The following is a 23,701-nucleotide window of genomic DNA, read 5'->3' on the forward strand; positions in this document are numbered from 1 at the left end:
AAATTTCTGCAACTTAAGTGATGCAAAGGTGCATAAGTTGTCGGCAAATTGCATAAAAAAGTTGCATACAAATTCATTACAAAAGATTAAACACACTCTTCTATAGTGCTCAACTTAAAACACTAGATGTTCAGTCCATAAACATGGTGTTTATTTTCTACAAGCAATATACAGGGTGAGACCAAAAGTGCAATAAATTCATCTTTATTTTATAACCAGATTGAACTTTTAGGATTTAAAACACATGATATATTCATTAGTGGCCTTGTGTGAAAAAACGAAGTAATTAGCACTTGCCGTTCTGTTTTTATGACAAATTTTACAGCGATACCCAATTTTAATGCTTGTCCACGAGACATCTAAACTTTGAATGTCAGCACACTATACTATTATACTATTTGGAACAACTGCCATTTTCTTAACCTCATTGGCACTGAAGTAAAATGGAGCACCCAAAGTTTTATTGTCCCTGGTCTTGTATAAGTAGAGGAAACATTGCTTTTATTTGTTGTTATTTTCCTATTTACCATTACATTAAAAATGTTCATTCTCTATAAAAGAAATATATGGGCGGGTTTTTTAAATGTCAAAAGGAATGTGTGCAAATTGAAGTGGTGTGAATTACAAAATATCCAGTATAAGTTGGACACATTACAGGGAATTGGTGAGGTACGAAGGACTTAAGTAAAAAAGTTAGTTTGAACCGAAAACAGGAATTGAAAGAACGCAAAAAAAAACACCTTGATTTAAGTTAAAGCCAGTTTATGATCTGGTGTCCTTATTTCGCATTGTGTGCTCTCATTCAAATTATGGTGCCTCGTGGACAAAGAGTTAAAATGGGTATCGCCGTAAAATGACTCATATAAGTTTAAGGGTTATTATATGGGATTTAAAGGTTTCCTTGAGCATGTGGAGAAAAGCCGCGCTTTTAGCCTTTTTCACATTGATTTGGCCATAAGTATTGTAAATTTTGATTATAAAAAGTCCCGTTGCCCCGTTACCAGGTCTGCATGCCGTATAGGCAGCGCATTTGCTTCTTTTATTGGTGTCCCTGGTGGCATATCAGGGGTGAGTGGCGATGAAAATGTTCCTGATGGTCATAATTTTTGGTCTGTTTTATTGGGACAATTGCGCAAGAAGCGCGCAAAACCTTTCAATTGTACACTATTTTAGCACAAAAAAGGTAATATGTTGTGGTAATTTGCAACATCACACTATTTTGCCCCAAATTAAAGTGTTTAATGGTCTAAAAAAGAAGATGCACGGGGCAATTCTGGACAATTTCTGTCCGGTATATGAAGCTGCCCCCACGCCTGTTGCGGATTTTCTCGTCCAGTGGCTTTGCACCACGGTGACCAACAAAATGGGAGGCGAGGGGGTTACCAGAGGCGTTGTTCTTGATTTCCCCTGCCAATTGAATGTTTGACTGATCGCCACAAACTACCGGTATACAATATAGGATTTCCCGACTAGATCAGACTTGCTTTGTGGAGGAACTTCTTTAATTTCTTAGTCATTTTTCGGGCTGAAACTAGTATAGAACTATTTTAAGCACGGATTTTTTATTCTCACTGCACGGATTTCTATTCTCACTGCACGAACGTGCCAGGAGGCACGTTAAAATAGCCCCTGTATAGTACTCTTGTCAAACACTATAGTTGCATATATTGTTTCACATTGGCTTTCTATATCCTTTATGTAGACCTACTGTCTTGTCATTAATTAACACATTTTGTTTCATTCGAATAATATTGAGTACTTTTACAGCTGCTTTATAGACATTATAGTACCAGGAAGCTTGCTTCCAGGTTGAAACAAACACCGAAACAACGAAACACAGACTGATATTATCTTAACTGCACCAGAGTATAGAATGTGATATGTAATTATTTCTGTACCTTTAAAGTAATGAGACCTGATGATAACAACTTCTTTTTTTTCAGTCTTCCTGATCTGGAGTTTGTAGTGATTGGAAATAAGGAATCAAAAGTCAGGTAACATGTAGCCCTTCACGTTTTAAGCACACGAATTTCATATTCTTACGTACAAGAATCTGTATCAAAGTCTAAACGAAGTTATTCCTTAGACCCAATACACTTTTAACACGCTAGTTGCTTTAATATCATCACTATGTTATCGTGCTCTACACATGGGCATCCATTTTCAGAGACTAAAATAGTGTTATAGTTTCTGCTCATGCCAATATTTGAGACTGATGTTATATACTATGTTTGCCTGCATCGTGGTTACCCTGCACTTGACTTGGGTACTAAATATCACTGATTAATGTTTCTTAACTGCACTTGGTTATTTAATATTAGAGACTAACGTGATCTTGCATGCATCTGCTGGCCATATTAGACATATTACCACAATTCCGGCAGTGTCTTCCATGGGGTTCCAGCTGGAATTAGAACATTTTTTGTTTCCAGCCAGAATTCAAGTAAATGTCTTTCATAGGTTAATCGAGATGGTGATCATAAGTGAAGATTCTGCTGGAACTGGAGCATTTTTGACCATTTTCCAGCCGGAATATTAAGAAATGTGAATGTCTTCCATAGGCACATCATGGCCTTTCACAATCCCCACTCTTGTTTTTTTCGTTTATTTTAGCAGCCGGAATTTCACCTAATCTCAATGTCTTCCATACCCTCCAGCCGGAATCTTTGCTAAAAATGACTGCTGGAATTCTAGACACATCTCAATTCCAGCTGGAATTGTATTTTTTTAAATGTCTTCCATAGGGGGGGTGCGGAATACTTCTGGAATAGCCCATTATCAGAATCTAATGTCATCATATACTCTCGGAAATAAAGGTTCTAAAAGACCTTTAAAAACCCACGAGACAAAAATGTTCTTTAAACTGAAAGTACCTAAGTTCTTAAATATGTTGTTTTACCCTTTGTAGAAAGCTTTTTGACCTTTATAGAGCCTCTTTGGTTCGTTACAGGCCCGTTGAGCTTTTAAAACTTTGTTTGAGAGTGTACTAGCACATGGATGTCCCCAAAACAGAGACTAATCTTATCTTATCTTATCTGCACCTGAGTATCCCATATCAGAGACTAACGTTATCTTATCTGCACCCGTAGTATCCCATATCAGAGACTAACGTTATCTGACCTGCACTTGGGTACATGTATTAGAACGGTGTAGTGATTTATATTTTAGCGGTGCATACACCTTCAATGAATTTCTTCAAATTGGTGATGAATCTGCGAGGAGGAAGGTCGAGGAAATATGCTGGACCATTGATATCGATGACCCTTGCATTGCATATTTTACTTCTGTAAGTTATTTATTACAATTTATATACAAATGAATGGGAATATAATGGAATTCTATGGTCTCAAAGCAATGCAAAAGTTGAAGCTAACAACATAATGATACATGAATATCCCGTAAATAATAATAATAACAATAATAATAGTGTTGTCGATGTACATTGAAATTTAAACCCAAGACATAACACATATTTATTGGTGCAGTAAATGATGTATATATCATGTGTGTGTATATATCATGTATATGGTCAATTCCAGCGAAAGCGGGACAAAATTCTCTCTATGTTAACTTTCCACTTTAAAATGTCATTAATAAAGGAAATCACGTTATTGATGGAGCATATCATGTCACGTCCAATGTGCTCTCTTTGTGCATATAGGCCTTTACTAGCAAGTCATACCAGGGGACAAGTTATGATAGCTTAAATGAATTGGCGTTACCCACGAATACAAAGATAAATAACCATATATGTCATTGAATGTCCTTCAATCAAAATGAAATTATTACCGTTAGAAAGACGTTTGCATGATCTCTCATCATATGTAAAACGATTGAATTTCACCAAAGTTTGTGGACTCTAGAGGCCATGAAGTCAATTTGGCTAATAATTTTGTTACCCGCGTATCAAAAATAAAATGATCGTTCTGAAAATGTTAAGTGAATATGCCATAAATGACTATATCATGAAACGAAGTTTCGTTCTATAATTCTGAGGTCCAAGTGATTATTTTATGCAAATACGTTTTACCCATAAAATTCCATAAAATCAAATTTGACGTTACCCACGTATCAACTGTTACCCACGAGTCCAGCAAATATAATTGCCATAACTTAAATTAACATTTAATGACTTTGGACACTGAATTTAGTTTGACAAGCGCTTAAAATTGTAAATCGTAAAAATACGTTCACCGCTTTAAAAAGAATCTACGACGGTTTAAACTTTTGTTACCCACGAATCCCGAATAGATGCTAACCTTGAAAAATAAGGAGATTGTTTATTTTAAGTTTAAATCAGCACATATTCAAGCCATGGGTATGCTATAATTTTGACAGTACTAAAAGTTTATACACCTAAGAAACGCAAACCCCAAACGGTACTATAGTACTTATAGCTTTACCCACGAATTCGGCGTTACCCACGAATCCAAGGATTTACTCGTAAATTATATGTTTCTTATGCATCTTAACATTTTGAAAACATGCGAAATAGGTTCCAAAACAGTCCTGTTTAATAGCGTCCTCTTGAAGGTATACTGAAGCTGCATCATGAAGTTTTTATTGATTATCCTAAATTACCATTTTTTGGGTAAATGCAACTGGTTAGAGAAACAGGAATCATTGAAACACAATGGAGGAATAACCGCATGGTGGTTTCCAACCTTCTGTAATATTTTCTATTTTGCCGCTTACCAATACATACGTTCAAATATGTGTTACCCACGAACATTTTGGTTACCCACGAATCCCTACTTAAATTATAGTTAACAATGTGTTGATAGTGTTTTAGTTCATAGGAACTGTCAAACACGAGTTAATAGAATATTGCTGCATGAAATATGGAATGATTTTACTAAAATAATAATATAAAACTGTTTGCTCTGTCTATTTGAATTTGGCAACTTCATTATTCTCAAAATTTTTATACCCAAAATGCCATAATGATCCATTCTAAATATTCCATGTAGTCTGTATTTTGATTAAAATTCATTTTAGTGCCATTGCAGCCTGAATTATTGACATAGGGAAAAGTATTTTTTTTTTTTTTTTTTAAATTAATAGGAATTGCTATTTTCCAGACGCTGTTACCCACGAATCCATCCGAGATCCTCATCCTGCGACGAGATACAAAATCTAACTTTATATTTATATGAAGCATTTATTCTATTCTTTCGAAATAATACAGTAATGTTAAATGACAGCCACTTTGGAAAGAGTTCGAAGAATTGACACAATCTTAACTGTACACCTGGTTCTTTCTTAAAATTTGTAATAACCAAAATATTTCTTTGTAGATATATGTAATAAAATTCTATTTTACGTTCAAAGTCTTCACCGATTTCTAGTGTATATGAGTCACACATAAAATATTGAAAGATATTAAAGAAAGTAAAATTTTATGGCGTACAACAGGTGAAAAATGCTTGAATTCGTGGGTAACATGCATATGCGCATTTAACACTTTATTTGGTCTAGCAAGAAAAGTTATTTTTCAATCCGATGGCACTTCCACCTGATGATTCACTAGACATGATCGTCTCATTTGATAAGTCTAGAATTGAAAAGGAAAACATTTTCAAAATGGCCCCCAGAGAGAATTTTGGCCCGCTTTGGCTGGAATTGACCATATATAGAGTGTCATTTAACTCCGATTCGGGTAAAATGTGTTTTAAGGTAACATTCCCACTACAATATTTCCGTTTTCAGGGTACAACAGGAGTTCCAAAGGCAGCGATTCATAATCACCATTGTGTCCTCAATGTGACACATGGTGCCGGAACATATAGGAGCGATGTAGACGGGTTCGATCCTCAGTGGGTAAGTCTGTCGGCCGAATGTGTTATGACTGCAGTGGTCGTTTTAACGGAGTTCATAAAGTTTTCGTTTCTATTTCTAATGACTCTCTCTAGACTTAGGTTATAAACCTTGTAAAAAGTTTGGGTTTTTTTAATAGCATGTTTTTATGTCAAGGGTAATCTAACCAAAGTTAACAGCAGTTATCCATTATTGATTAACACTGACGGGTTGGCGCCTAGATAGCTTTAAACTCCCGCTTAAAGCTCTACCAATCCTGATTTGAAACAACATGGGCATTGTAAATGCCTACAGAGTAGGGAAGAAATGATCTTCTGTGTGACACCAAGTTGGACCTTGACAGGATGTTCCTTTAAATGATTAGATATACATATGAAAATGTTTGGCCACAACATGAGCAGAAAAGTGGTAACATGAAGAGCAATATTTTTTACTGCATGCGAGTGCACGACCTTGTATTCGGCAAGCATGGGAAAACACATTGTGCTCCACATAGTTCACTCGTTATGGCTGATCGATTTCAATTGTTTGGAAAAATGAGTTTTGGTAATCTGTATCATTATTTTTGAATGTTAAACGCGAGCCTTTCTTCTCAACCAATCATAAAAAGTTATATATCCACGGAAACCTGAAAGCATGAATATTCATGTTCCGTCCGTGGAATAAATATAGATCGACAGGCTAATTGGCTGTGTGCTTTAAACGGACTAGCCCCTCTGAATCATGCGACAATATTATTTAGCTACTTTCGCATTGAAAACCCAACGTTTTAGCCAAGATTTAAAATCGCGGGTTTTTCGAAGTCACAGACATTTTTGAAGTAATGTTTTTGTTTTCAAATAGGCTTCAGTTTAGCTTTCATATCCCGAGCGTGGAGCATACGTTTTTTGCACCGTAAACACACACTGACCAAAGACAGAACAGCCGGTAGGAAATCAACAGCTGAATTGCCGTGTAGAAGTGTGTAAAATAGTAATTAGACAGATGCACGAAAGTTTTTTATATGTTTGAGTGTTTGTCATTGCAATAATATTCATAAACATCCTTTTGTATGCATGTAATAGATTGAATTGAAGGTGACAATTTAATTTCTTATGACATTAGTTTCATTTTAAAAATGCAAACGATCTCACAAGTCAATTTCTTTGCACAGGATACCACACGATTTGCAGCTACAATGACGTTTGCTGGGGGTGCGTGTTCCGTTAGTAAATTTTTGCCACTAGTGAGAGCTTGTACAACTATCGTACTCTATCCTGCGTTTGATGTTCATACAATGGCTAAGGCATTAAAGGATGAACAGTAAGTGAAGTGCTTCAGTACATTTTATATTCAATATAGTACATGGACCCGTACTGTATCCAGTGTTTGATGTACAATGTCTAAGGCACTACAGGATGAACAGTAAGTGAAGTAATTTAGAACGTTTTACGTGGATCCTATTGTATTCAGTGTTTGATGTGTATAGGCTAATATAAGTCAATACAGGGTGAACAATAAGTGAAGTGCCTAAGGAAACAAAAAAGTGATTTTAATATAGTGCGCTACGCACAGGCACAACGCCTAGACGTTGATCCACAAGCCGCAGCACACTTTGCAGGTTGTCGCTGACCACTACGGCCCCACATTATTCCATATTCCATTTATCAACAATTCAGGGACTTTGCTGCTACAAGAGCACACACCCTCTTGACATTCCACAAATAACCTTCGCAACCAGGATCAGCTCCACGAGTTTCGTACGGGTTACAACGAGACAATTAGTAGTAAGTTTCTTGTCCAGGGGAATTTCAAGCGAACTCAAATTTTCCCACGAGATTGTACTAGGCACCACCAGGGTTCGAACCCGCAACCTCTCGCACCATAGTCGAACGCCTTATCGATTGAGCTAACTTGACTGTACATTTGGATCGTTCAACATAGTATGAGGGTCATACTGTATCCAGTGTTTTTTAGCTATTGGGCACTATTAGGATCATATAAGTGAAGTGCTTCAGTACATTTTGTATTCAACATAGTCAGATAGTTCGTGGGTCCTATTGTAGAACTTATTGTATCCAGTGTTTGATGTAAAGTATGCACAAAGAGTAACGCAGCTGTCATAAATACGTCTATAAGTCTTCTATAGCTTCAGAATTGATAATTGTTTTCGCAATATTTCAACATAGAAAGTATGATGATTTATTTACTCGCATTGTGATACCCCATTTGTCCAATGTCGTTCAGTATTAACATCACAGTAGTGCTTTTAAAGAAAAAATCCGAAGTTAAAAGTTGCAGTTTACCCGGGCAGTTTACAGCAATCAATGGTCATTGCGCAAGCATTGTGGCACATAAAACCCGTGATTATCATCGCGCTGACTTGAAATCAATACAAATAGCCGCAACTTTTAAATTCGAGTATTTTTCGTTAAAAACACTGCTGTGTTGTTAATTTTGAACAAATTTGGACGAATGTGGTATCAAAATGCGCGTAAATAAATCATCCTTGTTGCTATGTTGAAATATTGTGAACTCAATTATTACTTCTGAAGCTATAGGCTTATTTATAACAGCTGCGTTTCTTTTTGTGCAGTCTTTATATACAATGGCTAAGGCACTGCAGGATGAACAGTAAGTGAAGTGCTAAAGTACATTTTGTATTCAACATAGTACGTGGGTCCTATTGTATCCAGTGTTTGATGTAAACTGCTCAACGAAAGTTTGGAAAGTTTTTTCAAGCATCTATATCTCAGATTATTTGTGACATTTTCATATCATGTTGCATATCAATGGATAGCTACATTATTTCCCTTTACAATGACACCACATGTGAAACGATCTCTTTTTTCACGGCCGTAGACGTCTTGTGAATGTAGTGAGGTCTCAAACAGAATGTGCCAAATTGACCATTATTCTGTGCTCAAACAACACTAGTCACTAACCTCAATAGCGGTTGGTAAAGCCATACGCAGCCAGTACAGCCATCACCTCCTCCTCATGTTACTCACCGGCCTGTTCACACATTGCTGTGGGATGGCACTCCATTCTTCAACCAGGATTCGTCACAGGTCATTCAATATGGTTGCATTGGCTACTCTGTTACGCACAACACGTCTAAGTGTTCAATCGGGTTGAAGTCTGGGCTGATGGCAACCCATTCCATTCTCTCTACTCCCATATTCTGCAGGTAGTCATTGACTACCCTGGCTCTGTGGGGGCAACCTTGTCATCTGTGATGATTGCCTTAGGTCCCAAATTGTAAAGATATGGAATTACAGCTTGGTGCACAGAATAATGGTCAATTTGGCACATTCGGTTTGAGACCCCACTGCATTCACAAGACGTATTCAGCCGTAAAAAAAGTGATTGTTTCAAATTTAGTATCATTGTAAAGAGGAGCAATGTAGGTATCCATTGATATGCAACATGATATGAACAGGTCACAAACAATCTGAGATATAGATGCTTGAAAAAACTTTCCAAACTTTCGTTGAGGAGTTTATATACAATGGCTAAGGCACTACAGAATGAACAGTAAGTGAAGGGCTTTAGTATATTTTGTATTCAACATAATTAGTTAGTAGCTCGATGGTCGTACTGTATCAAGGTCATCTGAGTGTAGATTGTGGGATTGCCATCAAACTTGGTGGATGGGATCTCCATCGAATGTTGAAAATGGTCAAGGTCATCAGAATATAGATTGTTGAATTGTCATCAAACTTGGTGGATGTGATCACCATCGAGGGCCGAAAATAGTGACAGTCATGTCAAGGTCATCCAAGTATAGTTAGTTAGATTGTCAGTAAACTTGGTGGATATGATCATTATCGGGTGCCGGAAATGGCCGAGGTCATGTCAAGGTCACCCGAGTATAAATTGTTGGATTACCACTAAACTTGGTGGATGTGGTTACTATCGAGTGCCGAAAATGGTCAAGGTCGTGTCAAGGTCATGGGGTTAGGGTGGGAATCACAGGCATAGATATTCGTGTTTGCTCAAACACAACAGTGTCCTCTAGTATATATTGTTCTTTTCATATCACAGAGTAACCGATGGGTTCTTCTTTATTCATCATATCAGTGACCTCGTCGACCTACCTGAAGAAGACACATATACATGTAGACCTAACATTGCATTGAGATCAGGTATAGTTACAACAGTAAATCATAGGGCCTATAATTTAATTTTATGGCAGTAAAACTGACTTTTCGATCTGTCGTGGACATAGCGGGGCATATTGGTCAAAATATCTCCCATCCCAATAAATGTTAATGTCAAAAAGGAAAGGTCAATGTAAACCTTTAACATACACGAGAATAGGGTCGAAACTTTGTTATGCTTATTTTCGATATTATAGCCAATTTGGAAGCTGTAAGTTACGAGTACAAATAATTATATAAGAGAACTATTGAGAAAAATCGGTTTCTTTGTAAAAACTGTTGAAATAAACTTATTTTTACCAAAATGTTTGCACAAATAAAGGGATTATGTTTTAACAAAACAAGCATTTCCATATTATATATTATTATTCAGCTTGTCTCAGTGGAAGTGTAATCCCGGCAGTTTTGCGTCACAAGGTGACCAAATTCACCAAATATGTGACGGTATGTGACAGAAAGCCTATAAGAACTAGTATACTGCAGGCGAATTCAACAAATTAATTATACATGACTAGTAAAAATAACGGAAACTTGTAAAAAAAACCATATCCAGATCGTCCAAACTAATTGACATGATTAATTATTTTTTCTGAATTCTGAATCTGAATAAAGTATGCTCAATTTACACTTATAACAAAATCTATGACCATTAAAAAATAGAAAAGAAAGAAGGACAGAAAAAGTAGGAACTAATTTTTGAAAACAAATTAACTCAACATTAGGACAAGGTAACATGGACATTCTAAAAGACTTTCATATGCCTTAAGCGCTCTCAGGTTTGCGTTGACTGTATACGTGATATATTTGTACCGTACTGAACTTCGCCGTAAAAAACCTGTTATTTTTTCAGACGATAATGTGTTATACTTTCTTGCACACTTTCTAGTTCCCTCGGTTGTCGTTTTGTCTAACTTTGTATTGTATTTACTTTATTGTTGTTAAGAGTTGTTATGGCATGACAGAAATGTTGGGGACTCATTTTAACCATCCTCTAGACCCGCCACATGTCATCGAAAATGCTGCAGTGTTTCCCAATGGAGGAAATGAGGTAGGTGTTTCGACAACCAATTGGTAGAACTACGACAAAGAATGGCATAGCAGAATATTGGTGTGGATAGGTTTTGTTATAACAGGACAGATTGAGATATGAACTGGGAAATGCTGTATAGATGTCATGAGTAAAGATATGACTTTTAATAGGTTTACTGGGGAAGCGTAGAGTAAATGCATTTTATGAGTTCGAGTTCGAGTTAGAGTTGGAGTTAGAGTTACAAGTTAGAGTGCGATTTAGAGTTGGAGTTACAAGTTGGAGTTAGAGTTGCCTTGTTCAAGACATGTCTTGGATATTATCATGTTTTTACAAAATATTAACATAATTACCTGTCTGCTGGAAATCTCTTTCTGTGAGCAATGACGGCTCTGTCCCCCGGCTCTGTCCGCTGCCGCGCAATATTCTCATAAAATGTTATGCACAATCACAGCTCAAAAAAACATATTAACCGATTCTTTCTTTAATACAAGGCAAGCCCGAATAAATAACAGCATTATGTCCTTGCCAGATTTGGTATATCATAATAATATGTTGGCTGTAAACCAGGCCCGGGGATCACTCCAATTGTGGCCTGTACACCATCCGCGATAATCAACTTTTGAAAAGCACCCTAAACGAGGATTTCACCCTTGGCTAAAACGATACCCTAAACAGGTAACACGCGCCTGTAACAGGGATTTTATTCCTTGCATTTCATTTCCGCGTATTGGCAATTGCAATTTTGCAACCATTTTTTCCACTAAACACGATACGCGCGTACGGCGTGCATATACCCACGAAAAACTACCCTTTTTACGCGTTTTTATTATCGCGGATGGTATACAGGCCACAATGGGAGTGACCCCCGGGAAACCAGGCAATTGCTTAGACAAGTGAAATAAATTACCATTTCAATGCACCATTATCATATTTTCAAAGGTGAAGATAGTGGATAGCAATGACAGAATTGTACCAGTGAATACATTAGGAGAACTTCATTTCCGAGGGTTTTCTGTCTTCATGTATTATTGGGGAAATGATGAGATGACTAAGGAGACGAAACTTGCCAATGGCTGGTTGCGTACAGGGTGAGTAAACAGGCAGGCGCGTAGCCAGCATTGTCAGTACCTCCTTTTCCTTTTCTGTTTCCCTCCCCTTCCACCCCTTTCTCTTCTCTTTCACCTGTCCTTTCCCCTTCCCTTCTCTTTCTCCCTCTCGTCCCCTTTCTCTTCTCTTTCTCCCTCTCATTCTCCTTCTTTCTCCCTTCTTCTCGTCCCCCATTTTTCCGCTTGTCCATCCCCATTTTATTTATTATTTAACCTGGGGCAACCAAACAATGCACTGATACTGTTCTCCCTTGCTTCCTAGGTGATACAAATCAATGATGATATTCAATCTTACTTTTTCATCAGTTTGAAAATAAATATTAAATTAATGAGAAAATTGAAAACAAATAAATAACATAGGCGCGAGTCAGGTTGTGGGTTTATGGTACTTAAAACAGAACAGCGGCTTTGGGTGCAACAACCCGACGACCCCGTATCCCCCCAACACACCTGCACACCCCAACATTATTTTTGACCTGATGGGATAATTAATTCATCAATTATTCAAAATACAGGGATTTGGCGAAAATGGATGAAGACGGTTACATTCGGATACTTGGTCGAATCAAGGTTGGTATGTACTAGATATAAGAGTAGAACCACGCTTAGTCCAAAGTCATTGGATTTAATATTACATAGTCGACCAAAACACTTCAGTTCAATTACCTTTTGGCCACTTGTAATACGTTGCCCCACTAAATTTTGGTAATTTAAGTCCATGTGTTTCTGGTTCAAAATCATATTTTGCCTCAAAAAAGTTTTATAATTTTGTATCTTGTTACTTTGTCCTAGTTTGTTCAGTTTATTTTTGTCCAACAATCTTAAGGTTATTTGACCATTGTCCTGCCTTTTTTGTCCCTTTCTTGTCCAAATGACTATTGTCCCTTTTGTAATTAGCTTTATGAAAAAATAAAAACAACTATATGCTATTAAAAGATTGAATGAGCAAGTGCAATGAAATAATGGTTATAAAATGATTTCAAAACAACATTGACAAGATGATGACTTGGCAAGATAATTATCTCGCCATCTGGATTCCATGGCACGGCACTTAAAACGTTCCGTATCTTTGGTTTATTTGATAGGATATTATCATGAAGGAATCATGTAATCTGTCGCCAATGGAGCTAGAAGGAATCTTGTACAAGCATCCCGATATTGTCAAAGCGTTGGTACGTATACTTTGGGATTGATGATTTAATTAAATACACCTCTTAAATAAACGAAAAGACATTTTAGCTTGTCAAAACCAAGTGAATTTTTACTCACTACAATATTTCATCCTTCACATCGGAAGACTTCATCAGGTATGATTGATATGGCCATCTGATCCACTTTCCCGGGAGATGGATTTCAGCTGATGTTTAGATTCATTTCCAGTCTTTAAAAGTGGATCATATACGTGGCTGAGGAAATATGTGCCCTCCTCTCTGCTTAAGGTCTTGCTCACCCCTTCTTCTTATCTCCATGGCTTCTCGAACTTCTCTCGACTTCTTATTGTGCTCCCGCCTAAGGATCTTTGAATCATCTCAATTAATTACGTGGTTGGCCCGGGCAACATGATCAGAAATTGCTGATTTGGTATTTCCTTTTTCTGATAAGTTGGGTTCAGAGCGAGTGTACTTTTTGTTGGTGGCCTTATTGACTTTATCAAGACCTTAAACAGAGAGGAGGTTGGTGTTGGTATATTCCAGTGCTGTCATGAACTCCATCAGCCGAAATGATCCCGAGCACCTGCGTACACCCCAACCTTAGTGCAGCGAGCTCAAAAGGACATCCTCAGACGTTGTGTCCACGAAGCAGGAATCTCTAAGGTCTCTGGACTTAGGACCAGACTCTGGTGGGTTAACCGGTTTATGAGCGCTCAACCTTCCCCATTCCCCCAGAACATATCGATGGTGTTGGTATAAACTCGAAATGTCGAAATGCATTTGTATTTTGCATAACCAGATGATGTAGCTGGTCTAGGATTGGTTTTCTTTTCCCCTTTCGGACTCCTAAGGCAGCTAAACACTTGGTTAGTGATGTGTTATAAAAGCCTCTGCTTCCCACTTCTACTGGGAAGTAAAACACATTCCATCCTCTGTTTTCACATTCGGCTACCAGGTCTTTATTTTTACACGTTTTTTTGACGTACGCATTGTCTAGGTTCTCTTCCGATGGTACTGTCAATATTATTCTATGATGATTGCATGTTTGGTAGTGGCTGAATAGATCGTAATATCAGGCCGCTTGGCAGTTTCTGCTATTTCTGGAGGGAACGCTATTGGCTTGTGCTCCGCATCCATCAGGAAGGTCCCGTCTCTAGCCTTCTTCAAGATGTTTTTTACTTCTGTCTTTGGAATACGTAGAACTGGGTTCCTGCATGTTGTGCCATCGGCTGTACGGAAAGCAATGGTAGGGATGAAGTCGGGAGTATACTCTGTTGTTTTGCTGTTGTTAGCCTCATCAATATATGGTGCCAGGCCTGATGCTATTGTTCTTAGTGTTTGATCATGGCGCCAATTGTACCTTCCATTCTCAAGCGAGTAGCTGCAACAATTCAGGATGTGGAGCAGAATACTGTTATGGTAGTTTTAGAGTTGGCACAGTCCAAGGTTGGTTTTCCCCGCAGTTTCAGATTAGCAGGTGAAGGAAGTTGGTCATGGATGGCATTCAGGGTTCGGTTTTTGCCGGCGCCAAGGGTGGCAAAAACTGGCAAAAAACTGTTTTTGCAAGTTTTTGCCTGGTTTAAACCGGCAAAAATGGCAAAAACCCACATATAGTCACTCAAATATTAAAAAGTAACACAGAAAGCTCATAAACAGTAACACAAAACTTTTAACATGTTTAATGAATCATTCGACAGATTTTTTGTCTCATCAAGTCCTTAAAATGAAAATGTCTTGAATTTGATATATGACACATTTTGGTTAAATGCACTTGAGCAATAAAAAACACATGCCTTTATTTTCTTAATATGGTACTTATAATTTATTACAAAACCTGGCCTTGTTATGCTCGGGAAATTATTTTTGTAACTTAAGATGAAAAAACTGAACTATAAATCACTTTTTTAGTTTTTGCCATTTTTGCCGGCAAAAACCGCGGTTAAAACCGCGGTTTTTTCCACTTGCGGCAAAAACCAGCGAACCCTGATGGCATTGATATGGAAAGACAGGGGTTCTTGAGTCCAGACATATATGAGCTTCTTCCATGAGGTGTCAGTCTGCATGGCGGAGTCCCATCTCAACCACTGTCCTTGTTTAGCACATCCGTAGAGATAAACCAGCATATTATCTTTTCATTCACTTCTTTCACCAGATTAGAGAGGCATATTCTGTGCTCTTTGTGGCTCATGTCCTTAATAAGCTTTTGGGATTTCTTGAAACCCAGTCCTGCCCAGTCAGTTTGACCTCGGCTCATCTCATTTAAGATGAGGTGGCGCTCTCTCTGTTCGAGCTCTTTAACTCCATTCCACCTCCTGGTTTTCTTATTTTCCAATCTCTAGTGTTTGGGTCATTCCATCTCTGGAGTATTTGTTCAGATGGTATTTGATGACCTGCATGTATTTGACAGCGGTGGTGAGGTGTTTTTTCAACTGTAGGCCATGTTTTCCTTTACTTCTGTACAATGCACTATTGGTGGTGCACCTGCTAATGCCGGCCCATCTCTTCAAGTACTTCGTACAGGTTGCCTCCAGGTTCTCGATGTAGGTTTTTGGGAGATTGTATATAGTGAACTCCCATGTCATTCTGGGGATAATCATATGATTGTATATCTACATTTTCATGATTCCATTCAGTTGACCTTTATCAGTAGTTTTCAGCATGGCTGACAGTTTCTGATTAATCATTTGTCTGATGCCATCATCCTATAGATCTTCATAGATGAGGTTAGGAATCTCATGGGCTGGTTGTGAATATAGGTGACCATCTGTCCGTCTATTTGCAGCTGAGGATTGTAGGCTACATATTGGGTCTTGTGGCCATTCAACTTCTGTTCTGCGTTTGGAATTACTTTCTTCATCGCATGAGATCTGCATTTGGATGGTTTGGCCTTCATAGTTCTTGTCCAGTTGAGGAAGTTGTTGACAATGTTAATAAGTTTCTGGCAACTTTCTGGGCTTCTTGCTACAAGGGTCATCAGATCATCTGCATATGCCTTGGCTGATGATGTAAGGTCTGAGCTACTCATGCGGTATCCAAGGTGGCTGGATTGGTCAAGAAGATCCAGACACAGATTGAAGACTGCTAGGAATAAGATGCAAGATAATGGACACCAGTACAACATTTAATCCAGTCTGTGGTCCAATCTTCAGTTTTCACTCTGATGAAAAGCTCATCGTAATAGGCTACTTGAAACTGACCTTTCTTATGTGTTTTTGTGTGTGTGGGAGGGGTGTAATTAGCCTTTTTCAAACAAATGATATGGGCCTTTTAATCAAAACAAAAATTTATCTGTTTGAGACTACCTATGTTATACCCTGTACAAGTGCGAGTCATGGGTAATCACACTAAGGACACGGAAAACAAGATCAATGCCTTTGCAACATTTTGCTACAGAGTCATGTTAAACCAATGGTTAAACATCAAAGCTGCAGCCAAACAAAATTGTTTCGCTAACCCAAGATCGCAGCAGTTGGAGAAAGCTTCTCCGTAGCGGACTAATTATGATGTGGCCTGCACTACTGAAGCGCAATGTGCAAAAAAGAGGTTCAGTGGATATTTCAAACCGCCTACAAAATAATAATTAAACAATAATATTATCACAATAATTGCTGCTGATTCTGTGATATTGTTTGATACTGTTCAGGTGGCAGGGGTCCCTGATTCAAGAACTGGCGAAGAAGTTTGTGCTTGTATAGTGTAAGTATTTAATACGATAATAAAACGTAAATTAAGCGATAATATAATTGCAACCTTTTTGGTGTGTACGGGGTCGGATAGCGACGTTTGCACAGTATATTTTTGTAGTGCACATCCGTATATCCGACACACCAAGGAACGTCTTGATGATATGAAATAATTTGCCATACAATTTGTATTAGGCCCTAGGCCTATATCGCGAATTAAAAACAAGATCAAGTACTAAATAGATTCATCAGGTTTGTAGATATACAGTAAAATAATTTTCTTTTGCACAAAACCAAAATATTTTACTCACTTGACGGTTTCGGATCGGACCAAGGGATTTGTCGTGATCCCGTACGTAGATGGTCTCGCAGACAAAGCCAATAGGATCTTCCGGAAACACGGAATTGCCACTGCTATGAAACCCAACACCACGCTCCGAAAAATGCTGGTTCATCCCAAAGACAAAATAGACCCACTTAGCACAACTGACTGCGTTTATGAAATTCCATGCGCAAATTGTAATCACTCATATGTTGGTGAAACGGGAAGAAAATTTGAGACTCGTCTAAAAGAACACCAGAAAGAGACAGACAGGGTGTCAAAAACCAAATCAAATTACACCCGGCAAACCCGAAAACAATCAGCGAGTGAACAATCCAAGTCAGCTATAACAGACCACGCAGTGCAACAAAATCATATCATCAATTGGGACAATGCCAAAATTCTTAGCAAGGAGTGTGATGCAAATGCCAGATATGTCAAAGAATCAATATGGATCAGGAGACGAGGACCCAATGTCATGAATAGAGACGAGGGGGCCCACTACCTTAGTCACGTGTATGATCCTCTCCTGGCTGTAAATACACCCTCTACAGTCGGGATACGTCCTACCGGAAGTAAGGATCATCCAACATCATTCTGATGATGCCTATCGACCATGATAGGCGAAACCGTCAAGTGAGTAAAATATTTTGGTTTTGTGCAAAAGAAAATTATTTTACTGTAAGATCAAGTACGTCCTTGTATTCAGAATGCAATTGGGTGTGTCTGATGTGCTCTCATAAGGAATATTGCTTAAAGCAATTATTAGGCAAATGTGATGCATGCTGGGAATGAAAAGGGCTAAAAAAGGATCGAATTTGAGCCCTTTTCATTCCCAGCATGTATAAGTTTGCCTAACAATCGCTATCAGCAATATATCCCACAAAATAATGCTGTGCAAACGTCGCTATATCCAATCCCTTAACTGTGTTTAAAATATCGGGTAATGCTATAATAGCTAGGTGATATTTTGACGACATTAACTGTTGCTTATTCAGAATGTTAACAAATTAACAAAATATGAATATGCCTAGTTAATAGGCCCCTAGTTGTCATGTTCATAGTAAATAGAAATTAATTAAACAACATAACTCCTGCTCCTATCTAAAATGTATACTTTGAGCGACAAAGAGTTCAGACTCTGACAATAGCATTATCTTCAAAAACAGAAAGAGACCTGGAAGTTCTGTCACTGAGAAGGAAATCAAGTCGTTCTGCCAGGGAAAGGTAAATAAATTTGTTTTAAAAAAGGAGTATGTACATATATTCGCAGTTTCTCACTGATTAAAGGAGGAAAAATTTATTCAACTAATTTCGTTGAGTAATTTGAAATTTCTCGGAATGAGGCGCCTAAAGCCAAAATGTACGAATTAAAAATATGAAATCGGCTATTTTATTTTTTCAAACCAGAATGTTTGTTACCATTCCGGGGTTACTATTTGTTTCAGGATGATATGGACAATTCAGTAAGGTCGATATTGGCAATAACCATACATAATCAATAGGTCTGCGTCATGGTTTTTCTCAGTTTTCTGCCCGAACGACATTATAAATTATTCGTGAAAGTGAAACAAAAATATTATATTTTTTTGCCACAGGTATATTCACTGCTGAATCCCAAATACGTTCTGTTTGTCGATAAATTACCAACAACAGAAACAGGAAAAGTAAGTCAAGGGATTGCTCGAGAAGTCTAGCTATCGAAGAGCAAATTCGACGCTCGACTTCTCGAGTAACATGGGGGAGGGGTGTGAAGATCAAATTTTATGTGTACAAAACAACAGACGCAGCTTCTAGCTATTTAGTTTCTATTATTATTATTTCATTTATTTATTTATTCCTCTTCCTCCCTCTCCTTCCATCTCTTTCTTTCTTTTTCGTCTTCCTCCCATCCTCTTGCAACACGTAGTCCTCCCCTGACCTTCTCCTGTCTTCTTTTTTTTTCATGTTTTCTTTGTTTCTTTCTTGCTTGCTTGATAGTTTCCTTTGACTTGCTTATATCTCCTTCTTATGGAAACTCGTGAAATTAAACAAATCGTAGTCTTTAAAGAATACCTCTATACAAAACAAATATACTGCATAATATTTCATTACAAAGCGACATAGATAGACATGACATGGACCTACACGTGGCAGTCTTGCCACAATTTAGTAATCCGAGTCGATCAGCGAGTGTATTTAATATATTTAAATAATGCGCCTAAAATCAGGTAAATAACTGTACATAAACGACTAAAGTCTGCTGTGCGTGCTTGCCAAAACTCAAACGCACTTGAGCTGTATGAGAACATGGGTGCTTTCATGTGACTTTTTTATTAATCACTTATTGACAGTTGCTTGTCGGATAAAACGATAATATCAGCATATCAGTTGCCAATTTAATGGCAGAAACCTTCTGTTTGAAAAAAAAAATGCATCACTTTATGAAGAGCTTGCCGGCAATTCAAATCGCTTCAAAGGAACAATGCGTTACAAAATGCACTGTATCTTCATGTTTATTACATGTGTAATCTTCTTGGTAAACATATCTAACAAAAATTAACACATTACCATGATTACGCATTAGACATGTAATTGCTACAGAAATAGACAATTGTTTTTTTACTCACATTGTGCGCTTCTTTTCTTGCCAGTTTTCTCGCAAAGGAATGTCTGAGATAGCACAGAAGATGCTGAACCTGAAGACCGATTAAATGAAACAACCATGCATCGTGTAGCATGGTCAGATGTTAGCGCTTGAGGTGAACAACCGTTATAACGAAAATGGAAACAATTCCTTGTCGGATGCAAACCCGGGATGCAAATTCTGCAAGTTTTGTGAAAGGGTCGAAGAATAAGAGCTGGTAAAACCGTAGAGCATTATTTTGGTAAAACTTACGCTTAAAAGAATAATCCGAATGAAATGAATTGAACAGCTCACTCAATCAGAGCCTTAGTTGTAATATGCAGTTTTATGCGATGAAACAAAACGAGGCCTATCTCAAAACTTGATTTGGCGATCTTATACGACCTCAACGAGTACACGGAATGCGTTTTGTTGTTTTATGTTAAGACATTTCCCAGAAACAAAATGTTCACCAATCGCGATGTGGTTTCAATGAAATATGAAATTTAAAAAATTTTGTTAAAAATGTGGCGGATTTAAAAGAAATTTATGGATTGAGAGTGGGAGACCAATCATTTTTTAGATTTTTCAATCACGCGTCTATTATTTTATACCTGCTAAATAGATTTTGATCTACATCTAAAAATGGATTCAGTGACCCTCATAATCATATATATAAAGATGTAAATATATTGTAAATCACCCAGAAAAGCATATGTAATATAGCCTATAAGCGAATACAGTAAAAGTTACTGTATTTAATATGGTTCGAGATTAGAGTTAAGGTCAGAATCAGAATTTATGATTAGAGATTATAGTAGATTTTAGTCTGAGAGTAGAACTTTAAGTTAATAGTATTCCTTTTAAGATTATATTGTTGATATTCATATATATTTTAAGCTTATTTTACATTCTGGATCTTCTGTTATAAAATCCAGCATAATCGTATATGGAATTTTTAAATGTCCTGGTGTATAACAAGCTACAAGAGCTTACAAGGTTCAAAAGAAATACCCCCCTCTCTGCATAACTTGACATACATTTTGTTGATTTGAAAAAATCAAAAAGCTGTGAATAGAGGAATCGTTTTGCAACCCTCCCAAAGTTGTTTCATTTGCAAAAACAATACTTTTGGTCAAAAATAATCACATTTTCCAAAAATGATGCATTCAGAAAAAGTTGCACTTTACGACATTATGTGCAAAACGTTGGTTTTTCCTCCGGGTTTTTCCTTCCCGTCTCTAATCCTTTAGGCACCCATGCAACCATCATTCAGTGCAATTGAACTTAATTTTGACGTAAAATTTAGATTTTCTTAAGTTTTTTTTTTGCAGTTGTTTCAAAATAATAAAATCATCAGGAAGGAGAAATGAGATCTCCACACATATACATTTGACCAAATGGGTGAATATTTACCTGTATTGGGTCGGTTGAAGCATCTTGCATTTTAATTTAAAATGATTGCTTTCTTGGATAAAGGTGTAACTAACACTCAATGATATGGCCACAAGAGATAGGCTGCATGCAGTTAATTGGCTGGATGCTGACTTCCAACCTCCAATCTCTGTTAGCCATTTATTCTTTGTCATGTAGGCCTACGCCTTTATTCAGTCATGTACGCCTTTATTTAAGAGGGAGAGCCGTTGTTATAGGTCTTTGCAACTGTTTCAGTCTACCATTTGCAATTAAATTTTCATCTCTTTTAGCCAACGAAAGAAATAAGCATCGCACTACAAAACCTTATTTCTACTCCTATAGTGATTTTACCATTTTTGAAACACCGACTGAAAACCCCATTCATGTCAAAATTCAGGTCAATGAATCATTACTGAAAATTGATTGCATGGGTGCTTGAGTAATCGGATGCATAAAATTTAAGAAAATTAACTAACAATTAAATCAATCAAAACATTGATCACGTTGATATCGAGAACGTTTCTGACGTTTCTGTACATTGTATATAGGATGTTGAAAAGTGCAATTTTTTTTGAAAGCATGATTTTTGGAAAATGTGATAACTTTTGACCAACAAAATTGATTTTCAAAACAGAAGACACTTAATTGGGAGGGTAGCAAAACGATTCCTCTATTCACAGGTTTTTCAATTTTTCAAATCAACCAAATGTTGCGCGCTTTGAGGTATGATAATCCAGAAAGCGTGGATAAATGCCGTTTTATTATTATTATTATTATGTCAAGTTATGCAAAGAAATGTTTTGTATAATTTTAGGAGGGTATTTCTTTTGAACCCTGTTTCATGCAATGATGCAACTTGCTTTTGTGCAGATTTTAAATGACATGTTTGGGGCTCGAGCAAACTGGCATATGAAAATTTTGAAAGAAAAAAATCAGGAATCAGCGGGGATTAAACCCCGGTCGCTGGATTACCGGTCCAGAGTCTTACCACTGTACTACCTGAGTTCACAGTCGGTACTCGGGCAATCTCAACTTAACGGTCTTGATGTGTTTTAGTTGATACTGCGCTCCCAGTATCAATAAAGAACATCAAGGCCGCAGGGCCGAGGCCGGAGACTCCCATACGATGACTAAACACTCAAAGTGAGTTCCAATATAAAAGCGCCCCGCAGGTCAAGAAAGCCCAGTGACGTTGACACCATAATATATATTCTACTTTTCAAAACTTTTACCCCATAATTTCCCTCATTCTTCAAGCCCTGCCCTCTATCGGGGGCTAATTTATAGTTTAAGCTTCTTGGATGCATAACTATATTCGCGGTTAGTGGTTCTTTGTTGCCCTGCGGGGCAATATTCAAAGTTAGCGGTTACCGGAGTGGTTCTTTTTCTAACGCCCAATAGCCACCCCGCCAGCCCCCATTTTCTGGTTCAGGTCGATAGTCCGAGCCATTATTGCAAAAACCCAAATAAAAGTATTGTAAACCCTAATCCTTACCCTAAACCTATAAACTTCACCTTAACCATAACCTAAGCCCTAATTTTACTTCTAACCTATAAACCTAACACCACTACACATAAATATGCATAACCTAGATCTAATCCTAACTCCTAACCCTATCCCTAACACTTACCCTAATGCTAACCCTATTGCCTTAACCATGTTAACCCTAATCCTAACCTAAAATGCCCTAAACCCTACATGTTTATTGTTATGTTTAATATACCATTGCTGTAGAAATGTTTATAATACCCAACAATACATTTACCTTGAGATGAAAATAAACCGAGCCTGAACATGCTGAATGAATCTGAATTAAAAAATTGCCATATTTTGTGAAGTCGTCATAAGTTTCTATATCTACATGATTATGTTTAATATAAAACTGGCATGCATGAAAGTAGGGGAGCTAGAAGCACCTCCTTTGCACCCCCAGAACCAAACCAAACCAACTTTTTAGGTTCCTGAGATGACCCCAAAACATAATCAGGTTGTTCCCAAAATATAAACTAGCCCCGAGGGGGGGGGGGGTCCAAGATGGCGTCCAAAATGGCCGCCAAATGCAGGTAATCACTATTAATGACAATACCATTTCTAAACCAAACTAACTTTTTTAGCTTGACTTTTTAGAGCCCAGCATGAACTCAACTTGATGTAAAGAAAAAACGTCCCAAGAAAAAATGGTGCCCAAATTGGCCACCAAATGCAGGTAATCACTATAAATGACCATGGATACTATTTCTGAACCAAACTAACCTTTTTAGCTCAATTAAAAGCTATTAAAGAGCCCCGCATAAACTCAAAGAGAAGTACCAAAAGAGCTTAAAAGTTAGTTCTGGTGGTGGTGCAAAGGAGGTGCTTCTAGCTCCCCGGCCCCTAGTAAACAATGGTAAATGAGAAGTCACTCCAGTTTAATTAGACATACTCGGGG

The 23,701-nt window shown here is 37.6% G+C and overlaps 1 protein-coding gene across 2 annotated transcripts in view; it reads left to right on the forward strand.

Moving 5' to 3' along the window:
* Positions 1-19,967, forward strand: part of LOC140166535 (medium-chain acyl-CoA ligase ACSF2, mitochondrial-like) — a 44,154-nt gene extending 24,187 nt beyond the window's left edge. For both annotated transcript variants that reach the window (XM_072190028.1, XM_072190023.1), the window contains exons 6-19: positions 1,944-1,994; positions 3,169-3,286; positions 5,710-5,820; positions 6,971-7,119; positions 9,844-9,944; positions 10,333-10,403; positions 10,903-11,007; positions 11,929-12,077; positions 12,611-12,665; positions 13,181-13,267; positions 16,890-16,942; positions 18,421-18,478; positions 18,850-18,918; positions 19,885-19,967. In XM_072190028.1, the coding sequence (XP_072046129.1) occupies positions 1,944-1,994; positions 3,169-3,286; positions 5,710-5,820; positions 6,971-7,119; positions 9,844-9,944; positions 10,333-10,403; positions 10,903-11,007; positions 11,929-12,077; positions 12,611-12,665; positions 13,181-13,267; positions 16,890-16,942; positions 18,421-18,478; positions 18,850-18,918; positions 19,885-19,944 (1,237 nt within the window). In that variant the 3' untranslated portion in view covers positions 19,945-19,967. The remainder of the gene's footprint in view (positions 1-1,943; positions 1,995-3,168; positions 3,287-5,709; positions 5,821-6,970; positions 7,120-9,843; positions 9,945-10,332; positions 10,404-10,902; positions 11,008-11,928; positions 12,078-12,610; positions 12,666-13,180; positions 13,268-16,889; positions 16,943-18,420; positions 18,479-18,849; positions 18,919-19,884) is intronic.
* The last annotated feature ends 3,734 nt before the right edge of the window (positions 19,968-23,701 follow it).

This window comes from Amphiura filiformis, chromosome 1, assembly GCF_039555335.1.
Source record: "Amphiura filiformis chromosome 1, Afil_fr2py, whole genome shotgun sequence".
In the NCBI taxonomy this organism is placed as follows: domain Eukaryota; kingdom Metazoa; phylum Echinodermata; class Ophiuroidea; order Amphilepidida; family Amphiuridae; genus Amphiura; species Amphiura filiformis.